Here is a 23,897-nt window from a genome sequence, read left to right as displayed (position 1 = left end):
AGGCCATTTTGCCTCCAAACCTTAATTTTTTTTGCAACATAAAGTACAGTAAATGTGTGGTAGAAAATAAGCAACAAATGACAATGGGGCAACATGTGAGAGACGCCCACATCGCTGTTAAATAGATAAGCTACAACATGAAAACAAAATGTCTTTGGCACACGAGCCTCATGTGGTATTTTGACTCCAAGACAAGTGGTGTAATCTTACACAATTCTTGACAAAAAAATTTTTGTTTCAGCACAGCAACTTTGCCAAGAATACCTAGTATCATGTGCCAATTAACCACTGTAGTTAATCTCGCATACAACTGGAAGCAGTGTGTTACAAACAAGATTCCAGGACTGGAGTGAAGAATCCTAAAATTCAGTTTGTATTGTTCTAGAAGATAATGGTTGTGGGAAAGGTTTTAAGGAATGTTGGGTAACAGTCTAACAAATCTCATTAAATGTGAAATAATTAGCCAAATTTAATGCTTCAGTATTTGCCATTGTAAACTCCATCAAACCAAAAAAAAAAACACTCATTTCATTAAAAGGCCCATTTTGCTACAAATTAGGTAGCTGTTAGACTTCAGACCACATAGGAAACTTTCTCTAAATGATCGGTCCACTAAAAAATTGTACCCTAAACATAATTGTATAATGTACAACTGAAGAATACATTTGGCAATTAAAAGTACTATTATTCATGTTAAAAACTATTCAAAAGTTAGGAGCATTTCATCATGGGAAGGATAGAATGATATTTCATGTAAAATTCATAAAAGTTTATTGAGTATGGAATTCCTTTTTTGATTTAGACGAAGAGTAAGCATATCTAACAAAAGAACGCTGAACAAGAGCAATTAACACAAATGGGAATTACCATACAGCACAGAGATTGAAAATAAATATGCTAGTACAAGTGTTTAAAAGAACATTTCAATCTAAGTGCCAATCACTGATGACTGTGGCAACCGAAACGGAAGCATTTTGTACACATTTCAGACCCGATAGTGTCTACAGGCCAGCGCTACTGCAGCGGGGTGCTTGAAACACTCGCAGAACAAGGCATCCTGCCCCACTCACGAGCCAATCAAGAACCAACTGGCAGATAAAAGTTAATCTGATACTTGCCTTCTGCCATGTTTTATTCCATGCTTGCTTGTGTTCCTTTTTTACAGTATTTTCTGGCCTATAAGACAATTTCGTACAAGACCTCAAAGCACTCTTGCACCTTCATCTGGCGATGTTCACGCTGCACGAAGGACAATAGAAAAAGCTTTTTTTACCCCCTTTGTTTTAATTATTTTTATTATTTAATTTATATGTATTATTTTATTAGTTTGTTAATTATTTAATTATTTTACCATCTTGAATCATTCTAACACCCAGTGGCCTCCTGTCTCATGTGAAGGAGCAAATTTATCTTCCAGTCTTCGTTACTGAAAGGCTGACTGACATGCCTGACACCATGGTGCATCATCCCACACATCTGGTCCACAATTAAGCCCTGGACAGGAAGTTGTAACGTGTAATAAAGTTTTCCTCTTGCAGTAGGGTTCAGTCCAACGCAAGAGATCACATGAAGGTACGCACTGGGAACCAAAGGTAGTCTCTGCACGGGTGCAGTTCACCGTCTCGGTGCGCGGGGGCGGGCTCGGGACGCCCGGGGCCTCGGAGGGGGCCTGAAGCGTGAGGATCGCCTCGCTCTCGGGCTAACCTCCTCCTCCTCCTCCTCCTCCTCGGACGAGCTGTCCGTGCTGCGCGACTCGGAGGGGGAGAACCTGAGCACACGGCACGCCGTCTTGGCCCGACTGCCGTCCGCGCTTCTGCTCCGGTCCGCCTGCGTCCCTCCCGCCTCGTCCTTCACGCCCAGCGCAAACGCGTCGCACAGCGGCACCTTCAGGAAGTAGCTCAGGGTGGTTTCCGACCCTCTGGCAAACTCCTCGTCGCCCTCCGCAACTGAAACACGATGAACGTGTAGCATGAACTGGATCTGAAGGTTCAAAGGGTATATTTATAAGGGTGAAATTACATTAAAATTTGTATAAGCTCACTAAGCAGTGGTTCCAAGCCACAATGTGACTAAATTTATGATTGTAACCAAGAGGTTCCGAGCCTCTCCGAATCCTAACTTCTCACAAGTAAAATTCGCAGAAGTTCTTATGCAATTATTTTTTCGTATAGAAATAGAAATAAGCCTAAATATACATTTAACCCAATTAGCCTTGCACCCTTTATATTTAGACCATAAAAAGCCTAACACCAAACTTTTAAAAACAGAATTTAGTCCCATACTTGTGCTATGCAATGCTGTCAAGTTTGGAATAAGCAGTGTATCATGCTTTTTCAACACACATTTTACAAAAAAAAATCTTGTGAGAATTATTTGGGTAAGTACAGTATTGGTCTCGAACACAGACAAAACATTTAAAAAAAGTAATTTATTTAGAGTACCAAAGAGGATCCAGATGCAGCGACCACTGACCTGCAACGACCTTCATCTCGGAGGGGATGCACGAGTGCTGGTCGTACTTGAGAACGACGCTCAGCGGGACCCTGCGGCCAGACCCGTCCCGCAGCGACATCGTCAGGTACACGAAGTGCAGGTTGAGCGTGGGGCGCAGGTTCGTCACAAACCTCTTGCTGGCCAGTTCCTTTCAGACAAAACCCACCTTTAATTATTTTTATTTATTTGGAATTTGTCACATGCCCACCAACAGTCGTAGACTTCAGCGGTGGGCACTACATGTAATACAGGAACACAGTTATCACTGCCAGTGTATGGACTCCCACCTCCGTCGGTACCGTAGGAGGAAAACGTCTACAGATGGCCAGCAAACGAGAGCAAGAGTACCACACACTAGCAGTGATGATAACAAAACAGACAAAAAAAACTAACAAAAGTTAAAGACCTATGTAGCAGTACAACACAGTACACTTAGTGGGGATGCAATATATACAGAAATAACTTAAATTTACTTTGCTTGTCTTCGCGAGAAAGCAGTTTCTGATAAGTGTTTCAGTGATAATCGACCGGTATATTCTCTTTGTGTAATATTGTATGTTACTAAGGATGACAGTTTGGTTTGGAATGCAGAAAACTTTTCATTCTGCCATTTTTGGCAACTCAATTAATATGAATATGGAATATGTATTTGGTGAAATTTGAAAATACATCCGACTGAAAAAGTGATTTGGTTCAAAATAACTCCCCTGTTATTTGTTTGTGTAATGTACGATCATCTTCATAACCTGTGATTCTCTCAGAAATCTTAAGACAATCTGGCTGTATTATCATCCTATGATTAGTTGAGAAAATTTGAAATTGGTATTCTTAGCATAGTAAAAATCTTCTACAAACGCACTTTAGATCAGTGCATTCATACTCCAACACAACTATCTATGTAGATGTATCATATTATTTTCAGATCTTACACTTAAAATGGTTGACAAAACTATCCTTGCTCCCTGGACTGTACAACCCACAAGACAGCTACAGAGGAACATTATTGTGTAATAACCTCTCTAATCAATATAATATAAATATATTACAAAATACAAAGGCTTTGAGAGTTTTTTCACACAATTAAATTAAAAGGAAGTGATCATTGCAAATATTCCTTTGTTATTGATGACATAGTCTGTTGGAAGGCATGCTGATTTCTTACCACCATTACAGAGGTTTAAACACACATTACAATTACTATCTATTTATAATGACCAGAGTTTACTGTTAAACAAATAAAACAAACAGATTTTATATTTGATACTCTACACTTAACTAGTCTCTTTATCTTGAGAGTTTATTTTTGTATTTTAAAAATGAGTCATTAAAAAATTATCAAGGAGGTGAAGAAAACAGGACCTTTGTACATTATGTTTTTATGTTGTTAATGTAAGAAAATTAGTGTTAGAAAACATTGATTTAGATTTATAATTGGGTCCAGAATTTTCAGTGTGCTGATGATAAAATAAAAGTTGGTGCTTCCTTTAAGACAGGAGCTCTCTGCAATGTCCTGGAAGCAGTGCACCGAGGAAAAATCCTCAGCTCAAAAGTCAAAACGATGCAGGAAACCATCAAAAGCAAGGAAACTGGAGAGCCGTTGAATCCATGCGTATAAAGTTCAACCCACTGCATAACAAGATAATGCAGCGTAATTAACATTAAAAATCAGCACAAAATCCGGCACAAGGCCGTAACATTCCGCAAAGAGGGTGAGTGTAGAAGTCACGTCATCAGACTTCACTAAGAGAAGTTGGAGCACTCGAGCAGCGTGGCACTCTACACAAGTGGATAATGAAAGAAAAATAAAAAATATCAGCAAATAAAACTACATCGTGTCAAGAAGAAACTTTTGGGAAACTATCCCATACTAAAGACGACTACATGCTGTATCTAAAACCCATCGCTGGCTCTTGAAGAAATAAACCACTCAGACGAGCACAGTGGTTTAAAATAGTTTGGCTTCAAGGATGATACATATCCAGGTTATCTTAAGATTCCTAAGAGAATCACAGGTTACAATATTAAAATAACCCTACATTACAAAGGGATGTAAATCCAGGAGCTCTGTGGTCTGTAGTAAATAATGAGAAACCAGTACAAACAAATATTACTTGAGTGAATCACAGAGATCTGGCATGAACACAGTTTATTGGGTGAATTATAGATGTGTGTAATGGCAATAAGTTAACATATAAAAAAAATTTACATAATGAATCACAGATAGTAAGTTTAATATGTCTTTATTTGCTTTTTATTCTTCTGATCCTCCTGGATTTGCATCTGCTAATATGAAGATAAAATCATTTTGTTACGATCCACACTCCTGGAATTATTTTTACTAACATTTTAATAATGTTGCAGTATATATTAAGAAACTGACTTCATCGAACTGAACTCAAAATTTCAAACTGAAGTCTGATTGCAAGTGGATCAGCACTTCCTATAACGAAAATGAGAAACCTACCTTGAACATGTCTAAATCGAACTTCCTGAACGTGTAAGCATCCACGCAGGCCTGGACGTATTCAATGAATTCCAGCAGGTTGTTTTTTTCCGACAATTTTTCTTCAAGCTTCGCCAGTCTCACAGACATCGGCAAGGAAGCTTTTGTTATCGTGAATTTACCTGCAACACGTGAACGCACACGGTACCATCAAAGCAGAGTTTCGCACACTTGGGGCACTAAAAAAGGCACTGTGTCCGCTTATCATTCTTAAAATTCTAACTATGTATGTACTCAAAAGGCTTACTACAATTCTTAAAGTGTTTGATCCATGGAGGCATGTATTCGGTAGTGCATACTTGTATATCACACATTTCAACCTCAACCTATTACACACTGCTTCAACACATGCTGCATGTACTTACTATCTGAATGTCATTTCATGGGCATTCTCAATCTCAAATGACACTTTAAAGTGTTTAAACACATATTTAAAAGCACACAAACACCAACAAAATTTGGCAACTGTTTATAGTCAGATACCATTCAACAAGCAAGAGTGATTTTTAGTTTTAAAAAGTTTCCTATTGAGGCTCTGCACTCTAGTTAAGACGCTAGGAAGGTACAGACAAGATCAAACAACACCATTCAGCATTTCTCGAATTCACAACATCGTAACTCTTTAAGTATAGGTCTCACAGGCCGTGTTTGTTAATTTTTTTTTCTTTTTTTTCTTTATTACTCTCTTTTTAGGCCTATTTATAAAATTTTAACTTGATACCTTTCTCACATTTTCTTTTTCTCTCACAAATATTTTCAACTGGTTTACTTAGTGTAATATAGTTGTAGTAAAATTTTTTGCAAGTGATGATAATTACGAAGAATTGTGCAACATTTTACACCCATGATATTACACTAAGTGAATGTATGTTGAAAATATTTGTGACGGAACAAATGCAGGTATCGAATTAAAATTTTAGAAATGGCTTTTAAATAAAAGAAATGACCAAAAACGAAACATAGCGTGCAAGTACCAAGTCTTAAAACGTGCAAACAGAGCTAGGAAGTGCAGTGGTAGGATAGCAGGTTCTCAGTCATGCGACCTGGGCTCGAATCAAGGTACAGACCATCCTGACTAAAATTTACCCGTAGATTCCCAAAAACACTCGATACAAAACTCTTGGATGGTTCCAAATCCTTCCCCAAAATCCTTCAACTGTGTCGCTCTCTCTGACCACAAGACTCAATAACCAAACATGCAAAGTTAAAAAAAATTAGTTGTCTGTAAAGTCGGTTTACGGACGATAGTTTAACGTGACAACATCATAACAAAACATTGATGAAATGATTGATCCAGAAGAAAAGGAAACATATTCGGCCTGAGACTGAGCCGTAATAGGTTTTTGCAACCAAACCATTAAGGCATTAAAAATATTATATTCTTTGAGGAATAATTTTTTTTTAAATTTTTCTATCTTTTGTATGATAAAATCTACCTCTGCATACTTTTATGAATAAAATTGAATCATTTTTATTGAATTATCACTCTTTTGTACGGATACAAAGGAGTGAAATGAAATGTACAATTGAATTAATAAATTTACTTTTATTTGCATTCATTATTCAAATATATTTATTACTTTTGAAATGTTATGTGCGCCGTATTTATTTTTACAAGTACAAAAAAAAATTTCGCACCTGCCGGGATTCGAACCGACAATCTTACAATTAGAAGATAGCGCCGCTGATCGCTCACCCACGAGGCCAGATTCGATAATTAATACTTTCAGATGTTATATATACATTTATAAAAATTTTGTTCAAGGTAGGGGAATAATTACGTTTTTATAACTCGATTTTATAACAAATACGCATCCCAAATACACCAAACTTATTTATAATGTGTTACAATATTTTTTAAAACATTGTGCAAAAGATCCCGGTTGTAATTTGAATTGTTATGTGTAACTGTAAAACACCATTGTTGGTTCAAAACGTATTTGAATATTCAACATTACTTTTAAATAACTGTACCGATTGTGCTGAAAATCGGTGGACAATCGTTAAATTAAATAATATTAATAATTCAAACGACGAAAATATGATTGAAAAGTCAAATCGATGGTCGTTCCAATCGAGTGGAAGAGAGATGCCACGCATGCGTACAATGAGCAAATAGGACACATCCGTAGTGGGACATCCGTAGTGGGACACTTTTTCGTGCATGCAGCCGGCGTTCATCGATTTATTAGACGTTGTCATGTCAAAATGAATAAAGTTGTAACAGATGTGTGCATCATAAAAGTATATATGTATTTTTTTTAATCTGTACCAACTAAATGTAAAACATTCTAAAAACTTGTCATCTCCTTAATTTATAAACATATTATATTTTGTTGCAAATGAAGATTTTAATTTCTCAATGTTCCATTTTGATTTTAGCGTGCTTTTGTATAAGTAATATGTAAATATTAGGTACACTAATTCTCATAATAATGACTTTTTCCACAATCTTATGGTACTACCTACCATAGTCAAAGGCTTAACGGAATGAACAAATAAGTAGTTAAATAACAAAAAATAAAACCACCAAAATTCCTTCTCGCAATAAAAAAAACACAATGAAATAGGTATCTTGGAAACGTGGTCCCCAAACAGACGGAGGAGCAGGGGTGCCAACTCACCCTCCTCAGCTTGCAGCAGCATCATGAAGGGCTCGAGGTAGCGACCCTGGTGGGACGTGCTGAACTGCAGCAGCATCTGGGAGCTCGCCATGCGCCGCACGTACACCCCTGCGCAGACGCGACCGAACGTGACGCGGTGGTTGGGACCTCGCTTCGCCCACCGGATCCCCACTTGCAACATCAGGGTTCGACCATGCCAGGAATCAAACTCGAAATACCCTGGTGGGAAGAAGTCATCTAACACTGGCCCCCAAGTGAATACTAATATTGATCTGGGCTGGTACAATGTGCAACCAACCACTATATTTAGAGTTCCCTCTCCGCCACTTAATTCGCATTTAAATTTCATTTAATGAAAAAAATCTGTGGTAAATGTTACTCTGAAAAACAAATCAGCAAATTACTACCGTATCAGTTTAACTTTGTACGGGCACTATATTTGATAGTTATCACATAAACACATGGTAACAGATTTTGCAAATGTACGTAACAATACGCCAAGTGAAAGAAATTTTAACAGTACCAAATAATGATGACAATTTTATTTTCATTAGTTTAAAAATATATTTCTTATTATATTATGGTGTTCTAATTTGTTATATAATAGTTCATATTAATGTAGAATTCCAATTGCATCTGTTGAGTGGTGAAATCGCTCGCATCCCACCAAGACAAACCGGATCTGATTCTCAGCGGGGTCGAGCAGGGATTTTTCATAAAAAGAAGCTGACTCCAGTTTTCCCCAACACTCATTCCATCAAAGCTCCATTAGAATATCACCACCACCTTTTGTCTCCAACAACCTCAATTCTTACAATATGCTAATCACAATCCTGATACAGTGACAAGGTCATCTTTCCGGTACTCTATGGTTGAGCTCATTTTGCAATTCGGCACTAATGAGACACACCGATTATGATTTTCTCGGATGGATTCCGGCCTTGGGCCTTGGCTGTCAGATTATCATTTCAGTACATTGTTTCCACTTTTCTAGTGGGTTACATTTTCACATTTCACAGGAACATTTCCATAATGATTTTTTGAAGAACAGGAATAAAACATAAAAACAGAGATTTTTTTAAAACAGTAATGCTTATTTCAATACAGCAGCTTATTACAATTTGTTTTAAATACAATTGCATTGTATACTAATTTTTCTTTGGTATTCCCATTTAAACTTGACTGACGTTACGTCCAAAGTCCGGCACGGCCGTGGTCACGAACGTGATGCGAGATGCACAATTGCGAGGATCACAAAGTGTTGGAGCGAGGGCCACACGACACCTGCCTCTGAACTGGTGGAAGCGCAGCCGGGCGCGCAGGGCTGTGTTGTCCGAGGGCGACAGGCGCCCCGCCGCGGGCTCCAGGGAATCGCCGTGCGGCCGGCGCTGCGCCGCGTGCGTCTGCCTGCGCAGCTGCCCCAGATGCCTCCACCGCTGCTGCAGCCTCGCCTTCAGCTCCTGCACGCCTTCCTGGCCGTCGCCCGCCACTGCCCGGTCACAAGCAGCCGAGATCAACTACAGCAAAACTGCAGGGGATTGGAAGGCTAAAAGTTCGGTTTTTGGATACTAACTTTTTCCTTTTGTGACCTACACTCAAGTTGATGCCGGTTTTATGTACCCAACTTTTTAAATGTGAAATGTGTTAGTGTGAGTGTATCCATACTAATAATATAAATGTTGAAAATTGTATTTGTCTGTTTGTCCTTTCACGGAGCAATGGATTGACTTTTTTTTTTGCATATACATAGTTTATGGGTCGGAGAGTGAAGTAGACTATATATAATTATGAAATTTCATCTCTAAGGAAGTGAAAAAGGGGGTAAATTCAGTTTTATAATTCAAATTATAGGAGGTAGGTCACAAGACACACAAACAGTGAAGTTGTGACCTTTCTATATGTCCGCCAGTGTCACATAATGTCTGGCAACTTCCTATCCTTATGTGAGAAAACGATAAAGTGAATAGAACAAATGCTGTTGAACATTTTGTCAGCTTTAGTTTTATATAGTGTGGTCGTTTCGCTAGGATGCATAGTTTTCGAGATAAAAGCGAAAAACAAAAAAAAAGGGGGGGGGGAGCGGGGACCTTCTACGTGCCCCCTGTCACCCACTCTCCTCCACAAGTGGGGATTTTTAGTATGTTTACCTCCTAACAAGTCCAAACAAAGTCCCAAGTCAAAAATTGTGTTCCATTTCCCTCTACAACCTTTCGTTGACTGGACTACCCCTCCCATAACGACAATCAGGATGCCTTTTACCACACTTCATGAGCCCCTTTCTTAAAATTTTTAACTTTAAGGCAATTTAAGACAAGTGTATTCATTTTTTTCCTTCAAATAATTAATTACACTCACTTTACAACAGACGGTTCCAAGTAAAAGCAACTATTTAAAATAAAAGTAAAACATTATTAAATAATAACATTCATCTTAAAAACATCACTAATTTAAATAAATACGCTTGTAAAAATTTGGCATAACGATAGTCACTTGTTTATATTTGACCATAGAGAAATTGAGCAGTAAAGAGATGCCATCTTGGATGCAATATTTGTATAGCACATAATTCTATTTCTAGTTTATTGAGCGAATAAGGTACAAATTTTGCTATAATAAATTAATTTATATTTATAGTAGCTTACGTATTGTAGGAAACAGTGATCATTTGTAATTATATTTTACGCTCATTGCCGTTTTACGTTTCGCGTCAGAAGATAATTTTTTTTTTATATAGGACAGAGAAATTTTGATGTTTATATTTTATCTAGTTGGTTCTTGTGTATTATAAAAATACGCGGGAACCAAGGAGAGACGTTTATAGGATTAAAGAATTTACAAACAATTTTGTACTACGATATTTGATAGAAGTAAGGAAGCCTACGAAGCTCCAATACTTTTTTAAAAGTATTGTAGTCGTTCGAATTGAAGTAATTTGCAAGTTCATGTCTGGTATATTACATTGCTTGGGATTATTGCATCTGATGAAATAATAAGTTTACTTTTAGGTAATTTGTAAAAAAAAAAAAAATAAAAAAAAAATTGTTAAGTAAGTAGTACTGTCTTTTTTATTTGTAATTCATTTATTTGATTGTTCTTATTGTGTTTAATTGTTTTCTGGGACTAAGTCATGCATGTCAAGGCCATTGGCTGAATTAAATCTTTACTTTTTGGCCCCAAGAGCACAAATTTATGCAATGTGTCTTGGTTCCAAGTAAAATATTCTTAGAATCTATGCAAATAAAATATTAGTTTTTATGGCATTTGTTCTGTATCATGTATCCAAGTTTATCCCTTAATACGGATGGCATGTCTTGTATGATTGAACCTGTTGTACATTATGTTTGCTGTTTTAATTTAGTAGGTTGAAAGACCCAGGACTAACAAAAATATTACAATACATCAATGTTAGGAAGTAAATAAAATAATTCATGTCAGATTTTTATTTGATCTAATAATACAATCATAGTTCATTGTTACATCACAATTTTTGTTGTATCCAGGGTCTTTCAATGTACTAAATTAAAATAGCAACCACCAGGATCAATGTATTCAGGATCATACCATTAGGATCAAGGATTAGGCTTGGATACACAATACGAAACTTGTAAAGTTTTTATTAGCTGAACATACTTGGTACAGTTTTTCAAAGTTCAAATGTAAAGGTAGTTTATTTGTATGTACATTTGTTTTATTTATCCTAAAATTTGTATTACATTATTCTAAATAAAATTCATTCACCTATCATTTGAATTGAATTGTGTTACACTTGCAGTTTGGCTTTCAAAAGTTGGGTAAGGAGTCCTCCCTTTTCACTCACTTCCCTCACCCTCCCTTTAGCATTCTTCTCAGATCCTTTGCAGCTTTCACCCCTACTATCTCTTCATCCAACCCATTCCACTGCCTTCCTGTTCTGCCAAGAAAAGTGTTGTTACCCCGTTCCGTTCGCATGCAATTGCAAGCGTCAAACCTTGCCCCCCCCCCCCCTCCAATCCCAGTATGGAGGCGCGAAGTGCCGATTGTTATGTGTGATAGTATGTAGCCTGATGTATAAAAGGAATTAATATGTTTTATTCATGCAATAATACCTTTTATACGTCAGGTTATGTGCTGTCGCACTCTTGAAAGATCTTTCGTGCGGCAACAACAGGACCATGCAGGATTACCGATTTTGTGTGATTATTATTCTTCAAAGAAAACTCATTACCAAAAGGTACCAGTGTTGTGTGAAATGTAACTCGCTTGAAAACAGGAAACACTACTGAAATGAAAACAGACAGTAACGATAAACTGGGTGAACTAAAAATACAGGAACGAGAAGAACCATAGATACTGAATTAAAGACCTTTCACAGTAATAAAAAACCAACAAAGATTAGTGCTTACTTATCCCTACTTCCACACTAATATTATAAATGTGAAAGTGTGTTTGTCTGTTCGACCTTATGTTGGAGCAACGAAGCAACAGATTGACATGATTTTTTGCATATAGATAGTTTTTGTGAGAGTGACAGAGACTACATATAATTATGAAATTCTATCCCTGAGGGAGTGAAAAAAATAGTTAATTCAGTTTTATAATAGAAAATCATTGGAGGTAGGTCATAGACACAGAAACAATGATTTTTGTCATTTCTCTGTGTCCATCACACGGTCATATAGTAAGTAAGGTCTGGCAACTTCCTATCCTTCTCCTTGGCAAGACCCATCGACTACGTTTAGCTCGCGGCTACTAGTGAACTAATGTCGCTAATAAAAGTTTAGTTCATACTTCATTGATAGATGGCGTAGCCTTGAATTTGTAACGCGCTATCGTTTGTTGCGTCCGTCACGTCTTACCTAGTGGTTACCTGCCGTACCACAACATGAAGCTGAAGATTGGCGTCTGGGTTTCGCTGATGCGTAGCCTTGATGCCTTGTGCAATCACTGGGACATTAAAATCAAAATGTCCCTTTTTCAAGTGTGTGCATTGGAAAAACCTGTGCAATGTTAGCGAGTAGAAAAACATATTATTTTAGCATAGTAGAGAGACAGTGGCAGACATGCCAACAGTTACGAATCAGTCGTAATAGATGCAAATTTTCCTTCGCAGTTATGCGATTACGGAAGGTTCTTCAGATCATGCAATTCAAGTTTAGTTGTGGAAAATATTTTAATTTTGTATGTGTCTTGATCGGTTCACCCTCATTTGTCTTGGTTTTGATTCTCGTCAGTGCTAGCGCATCACACTTTGGAGTAGGGCATTGTGTTTGCTGATTACTTTTTTTTTTTTGTGGTAACCAGTAGTTTGACTGATTATATTACGAAGGAAAAAAAAATTTTTTTCCCAATTTCTTTCCCCAATTGTGAAATGTTCAAATTTTGTGTAGTAAGGAAAAGTAAGTTTTGATAGTGTTCAAATGGGGTTTTGATTGTATTTTTACAGTCCACCCTCATGTATTACTAATTACCTTCCTTGAAAGTTGGCATCTCTGCAGTGGGTATGATCCTGCTGTTTCAGAAATGGCTGCTGGCTTGGCCCAAATCAATGCCGACACGCTGGCCAAAAGCATAAAGCTGAAGCTGCCCGGCTTCAGAATCAGTGGCCAGGACCTGAGAACGCCCAACAGAGACACTGTGGTCTCGTACTACACCACGTTGATGGAGGAGTTTGGGGTGGACTTTGGAGCGTCGGCTAACATCCACGACATGAACCACGTCATCCAACTGTACAGCGTTGTGTCATACGTACTTTCGAACCTGGGAATCAAGTCCTTCAACATCGATGACATCATGAACCCAGGTGCGTTCTCTAGTGCACGTGTTTCAAAAATGTTTGTATTTACTTTCACTGATTGGCTGGTGTTTGAGAAACAACTTCATGGCTACATATTTCCTAGAGCCAAACATCATGGTGTGTGGTCTATAGTTGCTCACTTTTATTTGATTCTCAAACCGACTTGTACATAGTGGCTGTTATAAAAATATTGACTGCAGGTCACTTCAGATAATTTATACATATATTTCCGGCTGCCAAGACATTTTGTATGGACAGGATGGTTGAATTGGCTAAAATAATAGCCAAATACGTACATTAAATTTGGATTATTTATTTTTCATTTGTTTAACCTATAGGTACGTAACATTTATTTAGCTATTGACTGATTCATACCATAAGAAGTTGTCTTCAGATTTTTTTTATGATTCTGTAATTTTTTTTTTTTTTTACAATTAGAATTTTGAGGATTTGCAAGACAGTTTGGTTGATTACATTATCTAATACTGTACTACTAAATAATCCATTAAATGTTTTTGTCATATTAGTAGGCTATACATATAGTACATGTGTATACATGTGTTTTCTGAGCTAACTGAAATTATGTTGTTGATTCAAATGTTGGTTTAGTCGCTGTGGAAAACTCTGCAGAGTTGGTAATTTAAGGCTCATGCCATGTTTTTGTTAATTGTGTCTAATTAGGGTGGAAAACAGTCTTGGCCGCGGCTGTAATGTACTGACAGTAAACATCCCTGTCTTTTAGAAAACAGCCTCAGCCATGCTGTATTTTTAAGGATCTCTGGAGAACCACGCAATCAACTAGCAGCTAGTATGAAGTAAACAGAGATGGCGGTGATAGCAACGCGAAGCTCTCGTTGAAAACAGGCTCTGCTACGCCAATAAAGCACAACATGGCAACGGCGACAACACTGGCTTTTTTTTTTTTTTTTTTTTTTTGGTGGCATTACACGCATTTGCAAAGTTGTGTTTAAATTTTAATTCTAATTAGGTATGTATCAATCTCAAGCCAGGTATGGGTAGGCTGAATTTTCTTCTATTTTTGTCTGTTAAAAAATTTAAAAAAAAAAGGGAGGGGGGATTTGTCTGTAAAGTCTGTTTACGGACTATATAATTTTACGTGATAACGTCATAAGAATACAATGATGAAAAATTCCATAATTTTTAATTTTCAAACATTATTTACAGTTTTTTTGCAAAATTTAATTTAAATAATTTGTTTAAATATAATCATGAACAATCAGTTTAAAAAAGCCCACCTTAACCTCTTCGATATTATATGTAGAGGATTTTCTCGTACGGTGGTTGGCCGGTTATTGCACGCTCGGCTCAGGCGGAACGTGACAATTTTTCGTGCGTGCAGCCGGCGTTCATCAATTTATAAGACGTTATCACGTCAAAAAAAAAATTGTAGTTGATCCCACAATTGCGTGGACTCTGTGGGTGAAGTGTGTCGCGGGGTGTGTGGTCGCAGACGCCAAGCGCACGCTGAAGTGGTGCGTGGTGCTGGACAACTTCCACAACTTCGCGGACGAGCAGGCGCGCGAGGTGCGCGGCATGCAGGAGAGACGCTCTGCGCGCCTGGCCGCGTTCAGGCAGCTGGCCCGCGCCAAGGACGAGCTGCTGGAGCGCGAGAACCAGCGCGCGGTGCGGCGCGAAGTCCGCGCCGAGCAGGGTCGCCAGGTACCCGTTCCTCCGAGCACCGATTGCTGGAAGGCACGAAGATGTCTCAAAATGCGCTGATGGTCACAGAACTTTCATTTCCATCAAATGTTTTCTAATTTGCATCTTTATTTTTTTATTTCCTTTTTTTATAGTTGCTCGTTAATTATGAATATTTTGAAGGCTGGCCATTTAAATCATTTCAAAATTATATCCTGAAAACATTAAAACTATATAACTTTAAAAAAAAAAAAAAAGAGAGAGTAGCTAGTTTAGAATTTACACTTACTTGGAGTGGTAGAAAACTAAACTTTAATTTTGTATCAAATGTTTAATGGAAGTAAAATCATAAAAAGGACTGGAGTGAAATAAATACATATGTTTGGTAAAGTATAAATTCAGTCAAATTAAAAAAAAACATTGGAATAAAGTAAGTTATTAATTTAGATAAATTTGAATTAATAAATATTATCACTAAGTATTCAAATTTATTAATATAAATTATAATGCTAAAACAACTTATATGAATACTGTTAAAAAGTTTATAAACACAATTTGTAAGAGGGTACGGGCCACGTGCCAGTCCACAGTGTCGGAACATTCACTCCGCTGCTCGGGGGACACAGTTGCAGGCTCACATGGAGGAGCTGCAGGCGACCAAGGCCGCGACCGTCGGGAAGCTGCAGCAGCTGCGGGACTCGGCCAAGATCATCGAGGAGAAGCTGGCGCCCGCTCGCGAGAGAGTGGACGAGCTCACGGCTAATGTGGCTCAGGTAACGCACATGCGCCTAATTCTCTCGTAGGTCAAAAGATAATAACAAAACAATAAAAGAAAAAATATACTACTACACTTGTAAACTTAACCAACAAGCCAAATAGTTAATAACACAATTCAGCGGTTTTTAAAATTTAAATTAAGTAATTTAACAGACATACTTAAAAACATGAACCGCATAATAAGAAATACGAGCACATTGCTAACATATGACCATCTCTGAAACACATAATTGACATTTACTAAGGGCTTGCAATGCTATAACTTGCATACTTGTGACCTCGGCCAAAGAGATAATGATGTTTCCTGTACCTTATAATATAATAAGCAAGAAGTGTCATTTCTGTTATTCGTAGACTCCACGCATGCTTTTTTTTTTTTTTTTTTTCTGTTACCACGAAAAATTGTACCTTTTGGCCAACTGAAAAACTTGGATTATTTTTGAAGTAGCTTGTCTGCTGGGTTGTAGCCGTGACCTTGGCCCACAGCAGCAGCCAATCAGGAAGCACCTTCCCCTCGGGCGAGAGCATATTAATGGCAGGATAACTGGTTAGAACTAGGGTTGTGCGAGAATGAGATTTAGGCCTCGAGAAATTTTCGAGAAAGAAAATATTTTTCTCGCGAGAAACAAGACGAGAATGAGAAATTTTTAAAAAAATCAAGATTTACTGTAGATATCACTTTCAAAATATATTGTTCTGTACATAAAACTGTTGTTTATCAAATAGAATGTCAATTTAGTTGCCTGTGCACAACTGACATGCACCACACGTTATGTAAGCCTACACTAAATTATAAATAAACATTCACTCACTTAGGTAAAAGTCTAGTAGCTAACATGTTAATTGTGGTTCCCGTTGACTTATCGCCACTTTTTGTGTAATACTGCCACACTGATATATCCACATCTTCCATTTTACCGTAAAATCAAAGTTTAATTTGACAACAAAGTTTACTTCTGTTAAACTGTTATATTCCCGCAACACTTTTTTTTCGACTTGGTTACGCCGCAGTTAGAGATAAAGCAGTATTAGGAAATTATTCTCATATTCTTAATAACATTTTACAGGCGTCACATCATTTATTCATACCCGCAGAGTAGCTCGCGTAAACAGGAAACTCTGGTACTGTAATGAAAACAAAGAAATTGATACTAGGGAGGCTTTGGCGGAATTCATTACTCGTGACGTCTTACGACTGAGTGAAACAAAGGTGGAAAAGGAAATGGGTTTGAACACACACATTCACGTAATTTTACGTAATACAAGGGCGTGAATTGTTCTGTGTGTTCAATCCATTCCTTTACATTCCAGTCCATTTAATAATTACATGACTTGCGCAGTCTTTTATTGGAATGAAATAAGAAACGGAACAGCGATGCAGACTCTGTCTGGCAGCATGACCACCATTCCCTTTTGTTCGTTAAGTAAATTTTGTATTTTGCCGTAATAATCAACATTTCAGTATGCTATTAAACTAAATTAAAGGTAATGCTTTTAATAACTTTACCGTAATAACGTGTATTTAAACAAAACCAATTTTGTAGGTTAGGTTCGAACGTATTTTATTATGTATTACGCTTACGTAATTTAAAAATTAAATACGGCAGTTTTTCTTTCAGGATAAATTGGAATTTCATATGACAGTTTTTATTCACAGTTTCGGTTATTGATAAAGGTTTTGGATGGTTGACTATCAGCTAGTCTAATATCTCTTAATGATTGCATCATGTTTGCTTAGTGTTCCGCCAAATAATTTTTCGTCCAAAGAGGCAGACGCGTTTGGTATTTTTAAAACATTTAAACTAAAATAATGGCAGTGTGTGTGTGTAATGTTCAACATATAAAAATACAACTATCAATATCAAATTTAGTTTCCATACCAAATTGAGTTGTTACTGTTACCAAAAAAAAAATCTCGTTTTTTTTTTTTCCCCTTTCTTTCTTTTCTTTTCTTTTCCCGAGAAATTATTTATCTCGCTCGCTGTTCGAGAATGCAATATTTCTTGAAATTTTTCTCGAGGTTCGAGATCTCGCACAACACTAGTTAGAACCTCAGTAGGTGACTGCAATGTCGACCGAAACGTCGGTGAATTATTCGCCAAGGACACGGCTACATCAGACAATGGCCGTGAAAGCCCGGTCGTCGTCCACGGCTGCCGCGGGTGGGTGGGGACCCTACGAGAGACGGCGGGGGGCGGGTGCCGGCAGGTGGGGGCGGAGCTGGCCCGGCTGGAGGCCAGGGTGGTGCCCGAGAGCCCCGGGGAGCTGCGGGGGCAGGAGGCGGCCCTGGAGGCGGCGCGGGCCGCGCAGGAGGGAGAGCTGCGCGCGCAGGGCGAGGGGCTGCAGCAGAAGGAGCAGCGCACCCGCGCGCTCGCGGCGGAGCTGGCGCGGCTGCAGGAGGCCGGCCTCTCCCTGGAGCGCGCCTGGGCCCTGCTGTGCGAGGAGAGGTGCCGTGCTCCATTGTCAAACACTTTGTACTAAGGGATCGTCCATTAATCACGTGAGGCTCAAAGGGGGGGGGGGGGGGGGGGTCGGGAAAAATCACAAAATATCCAAATGGGGGAGGGGAGGGTGTAGAGAGATATCACGTGTATTTTTTTTTCCGCCCGATTTCTACTAAACTGAAAAGCGATGCGTGACCTTGACTCGCCGTAGCCAGGCGACAATATCCCCGCCCGCCGCAACATGAACCACCCGGCTCGGCTTGCCAGTCGCCAGTAAGACTGTGATTTTGGCGCCGAATACATGCGTAAATCACATATAAGCCTTTCCTTTATTTTTTATGCCAGTGAGAATAAACCTGCAACCTAAATGTGTGTCTGGACATTTTTATCACTGTGCTTAATTTTCCAGAATTAAATTAGATTATACCTATATTTAAAAATAATATTCCAAAATTTTTTAAAATATTTTGCACCAAAAAATACACGTGATTTATTGGTGGGGGGAGTTAAAAATTTGCTAAAAAAAAAAAATCACGTGATTAATGGACAACCCCTAAGACGAAGTTTCAAAAAGAAAACTCGTGACGTTTATGTGTGAGAGAGGCGACGGTTGTAATAAAGCTATTGGGTGTACCTGCATCATTTCTGGTTTGACAGTAAGATACCGTGCCAACCAAAATAAGCCGCGCCTTCGATTAATCCTCGCACCCTTAATATTACGACCATAACCGAAAAATATTTATTTAGGATAAGCCTCATACCAAACTTTTAAAAAACAAAATCTACTGCATGGTAAGTACATTTCATTAAAAAGCAGATTATACAAAACCACGCCACACATTTTGAATTAATACGTCGTGCAGCAAAAACATGTTTAGTTTAACGTTAAACAGAGAAATGAAAACCGAGACCCGAACGTGAGTAAGAACTAAAACATAACTATCGTAGTAATCACTAACAAAAGAGGGCGTGCTATCAAATGTAGTTTGCTCTGCACTGAACAGAGTGCGCACGTTGCGTGCAATCAAAGAGCTATTGATGGTGATGTTCGATCACGTGCACGCCACTCTACACCGGAATCAATGCACTCGAACCATGAATGATGCCTACTGTCTGCTTCCCTAGAAGCTCCATTCTTATTGCCCTTTTTGTCTTTAATTACTGTGATAAATGTCGTACTACTTAACATTCGATAATTTTCACAAAAACTAGTGTTTCTTTGATTGCCAGTAATGAATCGATCAACCAGCTGTTTGTGAACAGTAAGTCAGTGGGGGCGACTGAAATGCTACACCTTGGAAGGGCAGCACTTCAGGATTTTTCTGGCAATGGTTTGTTTGTACAGCAACTGGAAGGGCAGCCCATCTAATTTCTGAAAACATGTTTCTTTAAGTGTTTAAATAAACCTGAAAACTTGCCCCTTGGAAAGGCAGCCCATCAGGATATCTTTAACAGTGGTGTTTTTGGTGTGGTTGTCTGAATTGTTGCCCCTTGGATGGGCTGCCCTTCCAGTTGCTGTACAAACCATTGCCAGAAAAATCCTGATGGGCTGCCCATCCAAGGGGCAACAATTCAGCTCCCCCAGTCAGTGACAGGCGATGAGACTTGCTTGCGATGCTTCTCGCAGGAAGGCGGCCGCAGACCTCCAGCGCGTACGCGAGGAAGCAGGGTCGGTGGAGGCCGCCTGCAAGCTGTCGCGCAAGCAGCTGCGCGAGGCGAGCAAGGAGCGGACCAAGCTGCAGAGGCAGCACGACAAGGCCAAGGTCAACGTGGAGGAGAAGACACGCGCTTTCGAGGAGGACCTGGCCAAGCTCAAGCAGTGAGTTGTCTGGCTTCGTGTGCGCGACTGGTGGTGTTGTTCGTTGTTCATCGGTGCAGCGTGTGAGATGTTGCATGCCCATCTCCTGTGCGTTACAGTCTTAATGGTCCAACTGGTTTGACAGTAAGATACCGTGCTAACCAAATATGCCGCACCTTCGATTAATCTTCGCACCCTTAATATTTTGACCATGACCAAAAAATATTTATTTAGGATAAGTCTCATACCAAATATTTAAAGTAGAAACTGTAATCGTATTTCAAGTTTGCATTAAATGTCTACTCAGAACCGGTTATGTCAGCTGGTTATTGTTATTTAAGTACTCTTTATTCTTAGCAGAAGAGTACTATTGAATGTATCAATATTTTCACAAAAACGCCTCCCTACGGACATTGGGCAGATAATATTTTATTTATAAATCATAGTGAATTATAGATAACATGTTTACCATGATAGGAGGAAAAAAAGCTTCATAAAGGTAAAATGGCTACAGCTGTTTTTCTTTCCTGCTGTTAAGCACCATTAATATCCTGGCCACAAATGACTGAATTCAAAGCTGTGTTACAAAGAGTATAACAAAATAAATTGGGAAATTGCTAAAGAAGCACAAGCAACAAATTTTCACCTTTTAGATAAAATGTTTTATTGCAAAACACCATTCGTCAAAAACAAATACTTGTACTGTGCAGGTTTACCGTACTTTTCCAAAATAAAATTTGCAAAAAAAAAAAATGTTGCTTGCTCATGTAGACTATTAATGCCCTGTGTCTCAAACATTCCTGGAAAAAAAAAATCAACTAATAATTAATTTAGTACTCCACTGGAAAGTGTTTTTTATAGTTCTCACAACACACACATACATTGTGGTTTCGTAGTAAGTACTTGAAAATGTTACTACAAACTTTTAAATTTTTTATCACTTAAAAGACATTGCTTTATTGCTTGTATAACTGTCACTGCTGCCACAAACCTATTTTTCATAGATTTATAAATGCTTGAAAATTAAATCACAGTAAATTAAACAACTTATTTTTTGTTAAATTAAAATAAAAACTGCAAGTATTCAATGACACTCCTGAGTTATGCTGCTTTCATGTAATGATGGTTCATGTAAATAAAAAAAACTGATTTTTTTTAGAATGGAATTTGATAGTTATGTTTTCTTTTTATGCAGGGAATTTTCAGACTTGCAGAAATCGCTGGAGCAAAATGATACTGAATTGGCAAAAGTCAGTGATGAAACTATAGCAGTGGAATCCAAGAAGGAGGGCGAAGTAGAAGCAATTAAGGCAGAGGATAAGGCATTAAAAGATGCTTATGAAAAATACCAACTTATGGTTAGTATGAATAATCATACAAGGATTCACAAATTCACTTTTACTTCAATTAGGCTTCTGTGAATACTATTTTTAATCAAATATTACAGTGTTTATAAAATATCAAATATTTTTGTAATCAAATTTTAACGTACAGAGAAACTTTTTTCTTTCAATCTTCATAAATGTCTTGGAAAAATTTTTCCAACATAGTGTAAAACAAAAAATGGAAAAGGGAGGAATATATAGTACAAGGTAGCATAATAAAAGGTGTAAAATTCGTGGTAAGGTTGGGGGAGGGGGGAAAATTGCATTTTTTAAATTTATAAAAGCTTGTGAAGTTTTTTTCTAACTGATTACATAAATAAAATATACTACTATTAATAATTTTAAATTTTAATCACTGATTATTTTTTAAATATTAATCTGGAAATTTCTAACTGAATATCAACTATTTTTCGAATACTTGCAGACCCTTAACTCAAATCCAAATCTTGAATTGATTTTTAAGAGTGCCTTCAACCTACACAAAGCACTCTGAATCTAACACCGGGACCAAAAACATCCTGCAATTGTTATGCAAAATCCCCAAACCTATTTTTACAATCTAAAATAATGACCTAATTTAGTCACTTTTTTTTTTTTTTTTTTTTCAAATTAGGCTGATTATTTTAATTTTGTGGTCATAAAATAAATACTGCAAGCTTTCTACATATTAAAGATATTGCACCAACTGTGCGAAACATTGGGTAGGTATGCATGCTACGTAGGGTATGCAAAAATGTTCTATAAACATAGGTCTGGATTTTATGCTACTGTTTATTGCTAGTCTCATTGCTCTGTACAAAGAGATACCCTGGATTCCCTATTATGTGGAAAGTCATATCACTAGTGATACACAACATGCTACATCTGTGTAGCTTGCAGATTTTTTCCTTTTATTTGCCAAAAGAAGTATCAAAAACAGCCAATTTAAACCATTTCATGTCTGTGTGTTTACTAATTGAACTCCAGTAGATATAAATAGTTTTCTAGTCCTTGTTTCTATTGTTGTATTGCTTCCTTTATTTCTTATTACAGGTGAAATCTTATGCAGAAGCAGTTCTGAAAGGCCTGAAAATTTTTAGTGATGCTGCATGAAGAATTTGTATGCAGTACATATGTTTATACTAATGGTAATGTAGTTGCAGTCGTGTTGTATCCTGTTTTGTAACTTATTTTATGTGTAAGTAATGTGAATTCAGAATAATTTGTTTCAATAATAATAATTTTAATTTTTTTTAAGTGAAACTTTTTTGCTGAGGGAGCTACAATTTTCAAGCATTACGAACATTCCAGTCACATGAGGGGATAAGTTAGGTGTGTAGTGGGGGGGAACTAGTAGTGGAGGAGAATGCGTCAGCGGGAACCAACGCATTTATTATTGGCAGAATGGAATGACGTCAAGGAGGGGGGGATAGGCACGTCGCGTATTATGCTATATGCTAGTTGTAACGGCCAAAATGGGAGACAGCAGGGGAGAGGTATAAATGACGCCACAGTGATGCTACAGAATTCTCGTAACGCTGCTAGTGTTTGTCTACTCCTCAGTTTTCATAAAGGCACCACCATATTTATTTTACATTAAGTATCTACAATTTTTTTATTTGTGTGGAAAAGAGTTATTGATTTGTCCCTTTAACTTTATAATTATCTCATTTTTATGTGAATAGTGTGATTGAAAATGTAAGTAATTTATCTCTATCTATACTTGATATGCAATAAGCGTCACTTCTCTTGCACATTAACTCAACGGACACTTTTTTTAAATATAATTTCAGCAAATATCATAAAATTATACATATAGTACATTGTTTTTAAAAATTTGTGGATTCCTTATTTATCATTCGTAGATTTTAACTTACAGTAGGTACCTATTTGAGTTAAATTAATGTCAAAATGTTTTTTTAAAAAATTAAATGGATATGCATCTGTGAATCAGTGATTTTTGGTACAAAGCAAATCTCAAAGCCTTAGCCAATCAAATTTCACATTAGAAAATTGAATACTGCAACAAAATAATTAGTGCAGTAAATTAAAACAAATGAGATTTTTCCAGCACAATTGTGTGGTTTTAAATTGCACACAAAGCAAATAAAACATTTAAAGATTTCTAATTATTGTATTTTCCCATTATAAATACCAAACTACCTGACAGCAATTTTAAAACTGATTTGATTGATATTGCACAGTGCTTTAACCTGTCTTAGTCTTAAAAAAATATTTTTATTTTGGGCAATTTTCAATTTTAGACTAGTGAGTGTATTGAAGTGCACCATTAAGAAAGATGTTTCTTACATACAATTCAACCAAAAAACTAGTGATGCACCGATATGACTTTACCGATTACCGATTCGATTACCGATTATGAGAGCAATAATCGGCAGATACCGATTCAGTTACCGATTATAATGAAGAAATTTTTTAAATGTAATAATGCACACAAAAAT

General features: G+C 37.5%; 2 protein-coding genes across 4 annotated transcripts; one reads left to right on the top strand and one right to left on the bottom strand.

Annotated features, from left to right (window-relative positions):
* Positions 1-448: 448 nt before the first annotated feature.
* On the bottom strand, positions 449-10,108 carry LOC134532046 (uncharacterized). The gene is made up of 6 exons (XM_063368200.1): positions 9,976-10,108; positions 8,909-9,109; positions 7,621-7,728; positions 4,958-5,118; positions 2,473-2,641; positions 449-1,946 (listed from the first exon to the last, which is right to left on the bottom strand). Coding segments are annotated over exons 1-6 (972 nt in total). The 5' UTR covers positions 9,977-10,108; the 3' UTR covers positions 449-1,614.
* Positions 10,109-10,427: 319 nt separating this feature from the next.
* On the top strand, positions 10,428-23,382 carry LOC134532044 (myosin-14-like). Of its 3 annotated transcripts, none has more exons than XM_063368196.1 (8): positions 10,428-10,625; positions 13,118-13,399; positions 14,865-15,073; positions 15,679-15,825; positions 18,038-18,276; positions 19,901-20,092; positions 21,267-21,429; positions 22,489-23,382. In XM_063368196.1, the coding sequence occupies exons 2-8, from the start codon at positions 13,120-13,122 to the stop codon at positions 22,546-22,548; spliced, it is 1,290 nt and encodes a 429-aa protein (XP_063224266.1). In that variant the 5' UTR covers positions 10,428-10,625; positions 13,118-13,119; the 3' UTR covers positions 22,549-23,382. The 3 variants fall into 3 exon arrangements, with proteins under 3 accessions (XP_063224266.1, XP_063224265.1, XP_063224267.1); XM_063368195.1 differs by having other exon boundaries at positions 10,428-10,666; XM_063368197.1 differs by having other exon boundaries at positions 10,441-10,487.
* Positions 23,383-23,897: the final 515 nt, after the last annotated feature.

The sequence above is a fragment of the Bacillus rossius genome, chromosome 5 (genome assembly GCF_032445375.1).
Source record: "Bacillus rossius redtenbacheri isolate Brsri chromosome 5, Brsri_v3, whole genome shotgun sequence".
Taxonomy (NCBI): domain Eukaryota; kingdom Metazoa; phylum Arthropoda; class Insecta; order Phasmatodea; family Bacillidae; genus Bacillus; species Bacillus rossius.
This window is presented reverse-complemented; position numbering and strand designations above follow the sequence as displayed.

Excerpts from the sequence above, each read along its gene's own strand:
- LOC134532044 (XM_063368196.1), top strand. The coding sequence starts at position 13,120 with ATGGCTGCTGGCTTGGCCCAAATCAATGCCGACACGCTGGCCAAAAGC. Across the intron at positions 15,074-15,678 it reads GCGCCGAGCAGGGTCGCCAG|TTGCAGGCTCACATGGAGGA; the intron begins GTACCCGTTCCT and ends CGGGGGACACAG. Across the intron at positions 15,826-18,037 it reads TCACGGCTAATGTGGCTCAG|GTGGGGGCGGAGCTGGCCCG; the intron begins GTAACGCACATG and ends GGGTGCCGGCAG.
- LOC134532046 (XM_063368200.1), bottom strand. Across the intron at positions 2,642-4,957 it reads TCGATTTAGACATGTTCAAG|GAACTGGCCAGCAAGAGGTT; the intron begins GTAGGTTTCTCA and ends TTTGTCTGAAAG. Across the intron at positions 1,947-2,472 it reads CGAGATGAAGGTCGTTGCAG|TTGCGGAGGGCGACGAGGAG; the intron begins GTCAGTGGTCGC and ends ATCGTGTTTCAG.